Consider the following 12,298-nt stretch of genomic DNA (forward strand, 5'->3'; position numbering starts at 1 on the left):
CAAAATAAGTGTTGTACAAAAAGATGATATGAAAAGATAAACACAAGAAAGAGGTTTTGCCATCAGCTCATACCTCTGGAATATTTTTTCACAATTCTGCAAGGAGGAAAACGGCAAAGATTAATCTAATTTTTACTATTAATCTATTCGTTTGTTTGTTGTTGTTTTTGTTGTTTTCACATTACAACGGAGCTATCCGGCATACTGCGCGTTTATGGGCATTTATACTACAAATTATTACACACAATTTCCTAACGTTGAGCATGAGCATGATTAGATGATCGTACAATTCGTAATTGCTACTCCGTGATTGACCAGAACAATAGAAATTGCACAGGGAGTTAATGAATGGGGCATGTGATTAGCTTACCATTCTTCAATGTGCACAAATCGAGAGCTCAAATTTCAAAAGTCAATAACGGCGCTGGCCACGTCCTTACGGTCATCGGGGAAGGGAAGGAATGTTAGACAACCGTTGTTACTAGAGATAGAGTATACCTCTGCATCTCCATAGTTGTCATGGATAGGATATTGGGTTAGTGGGATAAGGTACATATCTGGGAGTCACCATGGTGATACGATCCATGACATAATCACGCCTAATCGGATTCACGATATAATCCGATATTCACATTGTACGCCGAACATCACCCGCCAACGCAAGAGCAAGCGATCAATAGATCAAACACTACTATCGATCCGAGGCGTTTTTTCATTTAACTAATCGACCGATGCGCAACATGTTTGATCCTGCCCTCATCACCTGCCCCCGCAGGAGCAAGCGTCAAGGTCGAAGGATCAAACAGAACTTACCAGTTTTTCAATGATTTTTGCTATAAAACCCAATAATTCTAACAATAGAGTTAATTTTTGTTGTAGAATTCAATCTAAAATATATATTCGTGAGCACTGAAAGAGTTTTGGTTCAAATTTATTCATTTTACATAAATCATAAAAAGTTTTTGTCCTCATTGATTTTAGAAAATTGTTATTTCATAACTCAAAACTCTTCTGAAATGTTATTTTCAAACAAAGTAAACCAAATTTTCGTTCAAAACAACAGTAAAAGGTTAATTTCGAACTTGTCTGTAGAAAGAATTCTAACTAAGAACTTCGTTTTACCACAAAGTACCCTACACTATGCTGTACATACTTTCACATAATTGATGTTATCTCAATACTTAATTATGTTTGAATTCATATTCCAATTATACTCAACATAGGGCCCTATTCTGCGGTTTATTTATTTTATAATACGAACCAGCCACTGACTGGATTGAAAACCTCTGAGTCAATGCGTCGCAAGGAAGGCCATAAACTCTTAAAATATGATTGTAAAAAATGTGTACGCAACTCGTTGTACAACTCGTGCAGAAAAAATCATGATATTGCAACTTGTTGTTTAAATAATTATTATTGGTTTCGAACCTTTTTTTAGAAAGTTGATTTGTTCTACAAAATTGTTATAAGTAAGCTTATCTTTCATTCTAGGATAAAGCACCACAAATTTTCGAACATTGATTATTTCTGGAACGCCCTAATTCCGGGGCTATAAATCGGCAATCGTTTAGCGAACACAATACTTACGAATGGATGGGTGCTCATTAGCGCCGTTACATTATTCAGAACGTAACTGTTGGTGAAATCCTTCTGGACATAGTCCCGCCGAATCTGGAGGATAGAAGAAAAAATAATCATGAGTAATGAGTCATCATTAGCATGTTTGATTTTATGGTCGGAGTCCGGTCATTGGCTTTGATCAACATTGAAGCAATGCTACCGTCCGACGGGGCTTCTTTGGCACTGTGTCCACATTCTACAGATTTGAAAACTTGTAACTCAAAGAATTATGAACAGGAAGTAATTACGCCGGCTTCATTGACGGTTGCAATGTGCGACAAATTCTCCAAAAATGTGGTGTGCAGTAAAACGTAAGTGCCCAAAGCAGTCTCGTCTGACAGTAATAATGCGATAAAAACTGTTTTCACAAAGCGAATCGCTCAAGGATTACAATCCCCACTTGGTTACACGCTCACCTGATTCAAATCCCTCACGAAGCTAAATATAACACTTTTTTCCGACTGCCTCTGCTCCGCGCTCAGTCCCGGCGGCAGAAATACATTCATCAACTCGTCCAGAAGCTCCGGCACGTCCTCGGTGACGTCATTGGGGGCCGCTTTGGGGCCCTGCCATCGGACGGGATTCTAAGTGGGGCAGACAAAACAAATTGATGACTTTATCGCGTCCGACACACAGTGACTCGTATTCATATCCGAACAGGGCACTGTTGTCACATCAAGTTAGTAAAAAATTGTCAAATGATTACATCGGATTTAAAACACTTTTTCAATAATAAACGTGAGACTATTCAATCCTGTTCCATTCCTTCAAAGATAAAAACGGAAACAGTTTACGATTGCCAAATGATATATAACACTTATGACCTGCATTATTGATAGAGTATTTCAAATTCGATAGTTTTCTTTACCAACTTGATGTAAAAACAGTGCCCTGTACGAATATGAATTCGAGTCTCTGTAGCAGAGAAAAAAACAACATCGTAACATACCGCCAGGATTTGCGCCGATGTCGTGGGGCCATCAATTATGAGCAGCGTCTGCGGTTTTCGCCCGTAGCTCAGATCGTAGTAGATGCCGATGATTGGCATCGGGCCAATGGACTGGATTTTCGCTATCAGCGGCGATATGCTCTGGGGGCCAACGGAGCCAATTTGCAGATAGCCACCGAGTTTGTCCAGGCGCATCTTGATGGTGGAATCGTTGAGCGTTTGCCGCAGGCAGCTCCCATAGAGGCGACCCAGTTTCCTAAATATGCCCGAGGTGGTGTTCAGTGAAAGGAGCTCTGATTGAACGGGACGGAAAAAATGAAACAAGCGTCATTATTCGGTCATATGAATAGAGGTCGGTGACAAGCAGCAGGGCCAGCTGTATCGTGATGTTGTGTTAATGCGATAATTAGGTGTAATTTGAAAGTTATTTGAGCAGGAATGGATAACTGTTTTTTTTTTTAAGTTTTCCAATATTCGGGGTCGTTAGCAGTTCTCATTGACAATTATATTCAATGACGTGAATGTCACGGAACATTGAAGCATACAAGCAAGTACAGCTTCAACATTCCTTGGCATTACCCCATTGACGGTATAAAAAAAGAACGAGTCTTCAAAACTGACAACTTACCAACAATATACTTTGAACAATTCTTATAGTGTACGCAACAAAAGGGAGAATGATTAACTAGGCTCAAAATGGATTGTTGAAGGGACCTTCTCTGAATTCTTAAAAATCTTTTAAAGGATTCTTAGGGTATTTTTTCCTCACGATTCTCTTCAGGAAATTGAAAGAATCCACTTTAGGGTTCTGAAAGAATTCTCCACATTATGAATTATGGATTATGAAAGAATTCTCCCCAAGGTTCTGAAAAAATCCTTTCCAGGGTTCTTAAAGAATCCACATCAGGACTCTGAAAGAATCCTCTCCAAAATCCCGAAAGAATCCACTGCGTACTGCGATAAAAGAAAAATGCTTTTCTTGAGCATTTCTTGCAAGAAATTTCCCACACATCGAGATAGGCGATTACTTTTCTGTTGAAGTCCATACTTCGCTTAACGATGAAAACTTTTGACGTTCCATGTCAACAAAATACATTTTTTAAAAAAGACACCGACACGTTAATGCTTCCAGTGGACGATTTGCCCTTTGAAGGAAGCACCACACTAGACAACGGACTAGCATGCAACGCCCAGTGGCACAGTCGAAATACATTTCTGACGAAAAGTTTTCCGGACTGAAGCGGGAATCGAACCCACACCCCTTGACTCGATGCGGCTAAATGCTTGGTAACACTAACCGCACGGCCACGAAGCCCACAATATTTTATATACTCAAAGCTCACTTTGATAATAGCTATAAAAATGATAGTATATGCTAGAGACGTCAATGAGGGGTAATTAAAAAATTATGGCATGCTAGCGTAAAAAGCTGGATAGAATCGTTTTCATGAATCTGAAAGTATCCTCCTCTGGATTCTAAAAAAAATCGTCTGCAGTTTCTGAAAGAATCCTCTTCAAGATTCAGAATCAATCCACGTCAGGATCTCTGAAAGAATCCTCTCCTGGATTCTGGAAGAATCCTCTTCAAGATTCTGGAAAAATCCTATTAGGGATTATGAAAGAATTCCAATAAAGATTTTGAAAGAATCCTATTCAGGATTCTGAAAGAATCCTCTTCAGGATTCTGAAAGAATCCTCTTCAGGATTATTTAAGAATCCTCTTCAAGATTCTGAAAGAAACCACCTTAGGATCCTCTTCAGGCTCGAAAGAATCCTCTTCAGAATTTTGATAGAATCCTATTCAGGACTCTGAATGAATCCTCTTCAGGATTCTGATAGAATCCTCTTCAGGATTCTGAAAGAACCCTCTTCAGATTTCTGAAAGAATCCTCTTCAAGATTATGTAAGAATCCTCTTCAAGATTCTGAAAAAATCCTCCTCAGGATTCTGAAAGAATCCTCCTCAGGATTCTGAAAGAATCCTCCTCAGGATCCTCTTCAGGATTCTGAAAGAATCCTCCTCAGGATTCTGAAAGAATCCCCTTCAAGATTATGTAAGAATCCTCTTCAAGATTCTGAAAGAATCCTCTTCAGGACTCTGAATGAATCTTTTTCAGGATTCTAAAAGAATCGTTTTCAGGATTCTGAAAGTATCCTCCTCTGTGTGCGGGTTTCGCTGCCAAACTCCAGCCATTTTGCCTCCGAACTTGTCCGGGATAGCGGGACACACGTCTTACCTCTGCCACCGCCTGAATACGAAAGAGGAGGATGCTTCGTATTGTGCGATCGGGTGGGCTGGTGCAGGGTTGAGTGACTGGCCGATTGCATATTGTAGAGTTGGATAGGGCTGTGCATGAACGGTCAAGGTGTTTATATGAAGTAGGATATTGTCAGTTCGTTTATGATGCAGAGAACTATATTCATAAACCCACACACTCTGGATTCTAAAAGAATCGTCTGCAGTTTTCTGAAAGAATTCTATTTAAGATTCAGAATCAATCCACGTCAGGATCTCTGAAAGAATCCTCTCCTGGATTCTGGAAGAATCCTCTTCAAGATTCTGGAAAAATCCTACTAGGGATTATAAAAGAATTCCAATAAATATTTTGAAAGAATCCTATTAAGATTCTGAAAAAATCTTCTTCAGGATTCTGAAAAAAATCCTCTTCAGGATTCTGAAAGAATCCTCTTCAAGATTCTGAAAGAATCCTCTTCAGGATTCTAAAGAAGAGGATTCAGGATTCTAAATGAATATTCTTCAAAATTCTGAAAGAATCCAGTTCAGGATTCTGAAAGAATCCAGTTCAGGATTCTGGAAGAATCCTCTTCAGGATTCTGAACGATGTTAGAGGTGCAACGATCTCGTAATATAGGGTTCTATTTTATAAGTTGATTCGATCAAAATGACTCGACTGGAGTCACTTTCGACCGAAAAAATCGCTCGACTCAGCTCTGTCACTCGAATTTTTCGACAGTTGTCACTCTATGTGACTGGATTACTATGGGAGTCGACGGGTGACATCTGAAATATGCATGCTTGCCTTGATCGACAATGAATACAGACGAGTCACATGAATCTGCTCGATTTACAAAATAGGCCCCATAAACATTTTGTGCCAGCCTAATCGTTTGTATTATTTGTGCCAGTCTAATGTTCTTCTGCTGGCTATGCAATGCGCGCCATTATCTATCTGAAAAGTGAACTCGTTTTGTGGGCATCGTTAAAGTTAGGGCCCTATTTTATAGGTCGAGTTGACCAAAAACAACTCGACTGGAGACACTATCGACCAAAAATTTTGCTCGACTTGGCTCTGTCACTCGAGTTTATCGACAATTGTCACTTTATGTGACTAGATTACTATGGGAGTCGACGGGTGACATCTGAAATATGCATGCTTGCCTTGATCGACAATGAATACAGACGAGTCACATGAATCTGCTCGATTTACAAAATAGGCCCCATAAACATTTTGTGCCAGCCTAATCGTTTGTATTATTTGTGCCAGTCTAATGTTCTTCTGCTGGCTATGCAATGCGCGCCATTATCTATCTGAAAAGTGAACTCGTTTTGTGGGCATCGTTAAAGTTAGGGCCCTATTTTATAGGTCGAGTTGACCAAAAACAACTCGACTGGAGACACTATCGACCAAAAATTTTGCTCGACTTGGCTCTGTCACTCGAGTTTATCGACAATTGTCACTTTATGTGACTAGATTACTATGGGAGTCGACGGGTGACATCTGAAATATGCATGCTTACTTTGATCGACAATGACTACAGGCGAGTCACTTAAATCCACTCGATTTACAAAATAGACCCCTTAATAAATCCTTATTTAATATCGTTATTAAGTACCACTCGGACTTTTATTCCACTGCTGCCTAATCCCAACAGGTTATTGGCCCAGTATTCGTGGAAAGTGCGTGAGTTTGTGTCGTCGCGAGTGTGACTTGTGTGGACGGTTTTCTGAACCGAAAAATCGTGTTTGATCTTATCGGAAAGATAAGATGGCGGACGTGAAAGTATCGGTGGAAAAGTTAAACGACCAGAACTAAGCGATCTGGATGCGACTTTTGTTGACACGGAGAAATTGTTAGATGTTGTGATTCAACCGAAGCTTGCAGCTGCTGATGCGACCTGAGTCGGTCATTGGATTGGCACTGGAAGACGCCCAACTGATCCATGTGATGCAGAAGTCCACGGTGAAGGAGATGTGGGATGCTATGAAAGCGTTCTTCTCTTTCGAGCATCATTCACGTCGTGCGACAACTGATAACTTTGCGGATGTCGGATAACGGTGATATGACAGAACACCTGAACTGCCCATAACTGCATATTTGTAACATTCGACAAAAGTAGGCGTTGGGTAAATCTAATACCAAGTGTGCATTTTATAGCAGTATGGGAGGAAACTAAAATGTATTAAAATTACCAGGAACTCAAAAGTGCTTATTTGAGGCTGATATTTTGTACAACTCATATCGCATGCTAGGTGAATGGTCAAATAATAATTCTGATAAAAATTTCATTGCTATTACATTACGAGGATTTAATGTGACTGTTATGCGGTTATAATTACCAATGTGACAAAACAACTTGGTATTTTTTTCGAGCTTTCTAGAACAAACTCACAGATTTCAGTAAGTTGATCGAAAGTATTTATCATTTGATGACTCTCCATGGTATTAACTCGAATTTGTCAAAAATGTCGAATGTGACTGTTATGTCGAATGTGACTGTTATGAGCAGTGAAGCAGATGACGGCGTTGCGAATTAGCTTTAGGAGAGGACGTGAAGGAAAACTTTCGTGGCTCTGATACGCATACTGAGGAGATAATTCGTGAGTATTACGCTTTGTTTAAAAATAAATTTGGTCGATACCCGAAATATTTTCGCTCTGATAACGGTGATGAGTTCGTGGGTGCTTCGTTCATGAATTTTTTCTAGACGAATGGAATCGTGGTTCAGCGAACGGCCCCGTATTCGCCACAGCCGGTGTGGTGGAGCGCAAAAACCGGTACCTTGTGGAGATGATGCGATGCATGCTGTCCGAAGCGGGACTCGATAAGCGGTTCTGGGCCAAAGCGATCTGCACAGCAAATTACCTGCAAAATCGTTTTCCATCATCGGCGATTGACAGGACCCCGTACGAGTTGTGGAGCGGAAAGAAGCCATCGTAAGCGCATCTCAGGATATTTAGCTCGGAAGCGTACATTCACGTTCCGAAGGAAAAGCGGCATAAGCTTGACCTGAAGGCTGAGAAACTAGTGTTCTTCGGGTACGAGGAAGGAAGTAAAGCCTATCGATTTTTGAATCTGGATACGGATCGTGTGACGATTAGCAGAGACGCAAAATTCCTTGAGCTGTGTATCGTCAAGGAAGCTGTCCGTCGTGAGCCTCTTGCGACAGGAGAAGTTCTTGAAGTTCCTTTGACTTTACCGCCGCAAAAAGTGGAAGAAGCTGCTGAAGCGCCGGATTTGGAGTCCGACACAGAATCTGAAGGTGACGTTAACGATTCTCGGTGGTAGTGCTTCTGAAGGCGATTCTTCTGTTCACGATTTTCCGTTGGATGAAAATTTACGTCGTTCAAAGCGGTCAACGAAAGGGAAGCCACCGTCCAGGTTAATCGAAGAGATTTTCGTGGCTGAGGGGTCTATTTTGTGAATCGAGCAGATTCATGTGACTCGTCTGTAACCGCTGTCGATCGAAGTAAGCATGTATATTTCAGATGTCACACGTCGACTCCCATAGTAATCCTGTCACATAGAGTGACAACTGTCGAGAAACTCGAGTGACAGAGCTGTGTCGAGCAAATTTTTTGGTCGACAGTGACTTCCGTCGAGTCATTTTGATCGACTCGACTTATAAAATAAGGCCCTTAACCTGTGGAAATAAAAGGAAATGGCAGCAGCGATGAAGGAAGAATTGAAATCACATTCCGACAATGATACGTGGGAGTTGGTGCATTTGCCGCCCGGCCGGAAAGCAGTTGGTTGTCGTTGGGTCTTCAAAGTGAAGAAGAATGCGGTGGCCAAGTACAAGGCCCGGCTGGTAGCCCAAGGGTTCTCCCAGAAGTACGGGGATGGTTTTGATGGAGTTTTTGCTCCGGTGACGAGGTACACAGTTCTTCAAGCTCTTCTAGCTTTGGCGAGTAGCAGATAAATTACGTTAAAACACTTCGATGTGAAAACCGCCTACTTGTACGGCAAACTAGATGAGGAGTTGTTTATGAAGCAACCGCCTGGATATGAAGTTGTTGGGAAAGAGCACATGGTGTGTCGATTGGGATTCCCAGAAATGGTCCAGAACTGGGAGGGAGAAACCGATACAAAATTTATGTACGTCATAGTGAGCCGAGATTCTGCTGTCACGAACTGTCACTGTGAGCCCAGATCTTAAAGAATGGACAAACTTGATAAAAGCGCGTAATTGATCGATACATTTTTTTTGCATTTCAACAAACTTGACAAAAATCGGTTGAAAATCAATTCCTGCACATCCAAAAGCAATGCCACGATAGCATCTTTTAATTTGATCGAATATAAAGTATTCAAACACGCATTTTTTACTGTTTTCCAATCAAAACTACAGTTAACTCTCCCTTACTCGATATTCCGTATCTCGATATCGAGTTAGAGAACCATAGTAAAAGTTGGTTTTCATGGCTAACTCGATGGTCCCTTGGAACGCAGTTGCACTGCTTTTGTGTTCTGTAACTCGATACCTCCCTAACTCGATGGTCCCTTCAATATCGAGTAAGGGAGAGATGACTGTATAATTAAATGCACATAAAACTTTGATCCTTTTTCCAAGTTTGCCTAGAAAGATCGAAGGTACACAAAAGAAAACTAGCAATTTTTCCCAAGCCTGCCTTGATTGTCGTTTGTGAGCGGGAGTTATCTTGCAATTTGGAAAAGTGTTGTGTCATATTTTGTGTAGTATCTGTGCCTCCCTCCCAGGTCCAGAAAATCACATTTTTCTGATCACAGTACGCAGTTGAGAAGAAATTTCATTTCAAATGGGGCTCTCTGTAGGAAATTTTTTGACCCATTCAGTCAAGGAATTTCTTTACTTTTCTTTAGCGAAACAGCATACTTAGCTTATGGCCTGAAGCAGTCGGCTAGGTGCTGGAATCGTCCACTGGATAGTGTTTTGCGTGAAGGCCGGTTTGCTACTGACAAGAAAAGGAATCGCCTATCTCGATGCGTGGAAAATTTCTCCCAAGAAATGGTCAAGAAAATCACTTTTTTCTGATCGCAGTACGCAGTTGAGAAGAAGGGGTCTATTTTGTAAATCGAGTAGATTCATGTGACTCGTCTGTAATCACTGTCGATCAAAGCAAGCATGCGTATTTCAGATGTCACCCGTCGACTCCCATAGTAATCCAGTCATATAGAGTGACAATAGTCGAAAAACTCGAGTGACAGAGTCGTGTCGAGCAAATTTTTTGATCGACAGTGACTCCAGTCGAGTCATTTTGATCGACTCGACTTATAAAATAGGGCCCGAAATGTCACTTCAAAGGGGGCTCTCTGTAGGAAATTCCTTGACCCTTTCAGTCAAGGAATTTCTTTACTTTTCTTGAGCGAAACAGCAAACTTAGCTTGAAATGGGATTTCGACCGAATGCAGCAGACCAATTCTTGTATACCAAAGTTGTGAATGGGAAGTGGGTTTATCTACTTGTGTATGTTGATGACATTATGGTTGGAAGTGAAAATGAGGGGTCTATTTTATAAGTCGAGTCGACCAAAGTGACTCGACTGGAGTCACTGTCGACCAAAAATTTCACTCGACACGGCCTTGTCACTCGAGTTTTTCGACAGTTGTCACTTTAAGTGACTGGATTACTATGGGAGTCGACGGGTGACATCTGAAATATACATGCTTACTTTGATCGACAGTGACCACAGATGAGTCACTTGAATCTGCTCGATTAACAAAATAGACCCCTGAGTCCCAGATCGGTGAAGTGTATAAAGCGTTGAAGAAACAATTTGAGATGACCGATCTTGGTGAAGTGAATTATTTTCTAGGACTTGAGATTGGACATGAAAATGGCCAATACAGTGTATCACTGGAAAGCTACAAAAAGTACCAAATCGCCGATGGAAACCGGTTATATTCGGATGGAGGATACAAGTCCGTTGCTATCGGACACAACAGCCTACAGGAGTTTGGTTGGAGCGCTGTTATACATAGCTGTGTGTGTTGCGATACTTGGCCGGAAGGACTGAGTGGCGGCGAAGAGGGTAGTTTGCTACCTGAAGACTACGAAGGACTGGAAAGATTTAGGGGTCTATTTTGTAAATCGAGCGGATTCATGTGACTCGTTTGTAGTCATTGTCGATCAAAGTAAGCATGCATATTTCAGATGTCACCCGTCGACTCCCATAGTAATCCAGTCACTTAGAGTGACAACTGTCGATAAACTCGAGTGACAGAGCCGAGTCGAGTGAAATTTTTGGTCGACAGTGCCTCCAGTCGAGTCATTTTTGATCGACTCGACTTATAAAATAGGGCCCTTAAGGTAGCAATGACGGTCTGATTGCGATACCGATTGGACTGGAGATGTTGGAACCAGAAAACCAACAACAGAATTCGTATTCCACTATGCGGGTGGAGCGATTTCGTGGGCGAGCCGTGGACAAAATTGTGTGACGCTATCATCCATGAAATCCGAATACGTGTCGTTAAGCGAGGCAACTCAAGAGCTGGTGTGGTTGCTGTCTCTATTCAAGGATTTTGGTGTGCAACAAAGTGGTACAGTCACCATTCTAGAGGACAACCAAAGTTGCACAAAGTTGGTTCGGAGAGATCCACCCGTCGTTCAAAACGCATTGAGACCAAGCAGCATTACGTGAACGAGTTGTACGAGAACAAAGTGTTAAACTTGGAATACTGTTCGACCGGTGAGATTGTGGCAGATATATTGACAAAACCACTGGACACCATCAAGCATCGTAAGTTGGCTGGAATGCTGGGTCTATCTTAAGGTGGACTCGTTCGTTGAGGAGGAGTGTTAGAAGAGCAACGACCTCGAGCTTGAGCTTGAGCTTGATTGGCCGCCCGTGGTTGCTACTCCAGTATCGCCAGATCAGCTGCACTTACACAAGGAACCAACCAGATGACTGCTTGGGATTAACAGGCACCCTCAGTGTATAAGTGCTGGTGATTTTCTATTTTTAGGCAACAATGGTGCCTGCCACGTCAGAATGCTGACCAATGAGGGGAAGGGGAAGGAATTGATGATGCATTCAACTGGCTCCCACGGTTGACCGTATATACCACTGCGTCAACGCCAGTTCATGCGGGAAGGGTGAAAAGGTGGGTTATTTTTTATGGCAGAAGTTTGCTGGTTTGGTTAGCAGACTGCCTATGTATCAGGTGTAAAGGAAGACATGCTATAATGATGAACGAATGGAAGCGTAGGGAAGCGGTTTATTTCTGTCCACCTCGGGTTCTAGCAAATGCTATGAACTGTGATAGATACATCGTTAATATAGGGAGCCGGATCCTATTCTTGGCACTTTTGATTCACTTCGGCAGTGGGGTTTTTTGAAAGCTACAGAGCTCATATTTGGCCACAATATGCGTCGTACTGATGCGCTTCTCATTGCAAAGTCAGACGATTCGGCCGAGAAAAACCCCCTCATGCCAAAGTGAATCATGGAAGTGCCTAAGTGGTTCTGCACCCTATCCTCTTTAATATCGTTATTAAGTATTAACTT

The 12,298-nt window shown here is 41.7% G+C and overlaps 1 protein-coding gene across 4 annotated transcripts in view; it reads right to left on the reverse strand.

Moving 5' to 3' along the window:
- LOC5568727 (endothelin-converting enzyme homolog) overlaps positions 1-12,298 on the reverse strand; it is a 97,644-nt gene that overhangs the window by 23,099 nt on the left and 62,247 nt on the right. For all 4 annotated transcript variants that reach the window (XM_021857466.1, XM_021857465.1, XM_021857464.1 and 1 more), the window contains exons 4-6: positions 2,570-2,862; positions 2,037-2,204; positions 1,588-1,671 (exon numbers count right to left, since the gene is read on the reverse strand). In XM_021857466.1, coding sequence (XP_021713158.1) covers positions 1,588-1,671; positions 2,037-2,204; positions 2,570-2,862 — 545 coding nt within the window. The remainder of the gene's footprint in view (positions 1-1,587; positions 1,672-2,036; positions 2,205-2,569; positions 2,863-12,298) is intronic.

This window comes from Aedes aegypti, chromosome 1 (assembly GCF_002204515.2).
Source record: "Aedes aegypti strain LVP_AGWG chromosome 1, AaegL5.0 Primary Assembly, whole genome shotgun sequence".
Taxonomy (NCBI): domain Eukaryota; kingdom Metazoa; phylum Arthropoda; class Insecta; order Diptera; family Culicidae; genus Aedes; species Aedes aegypti.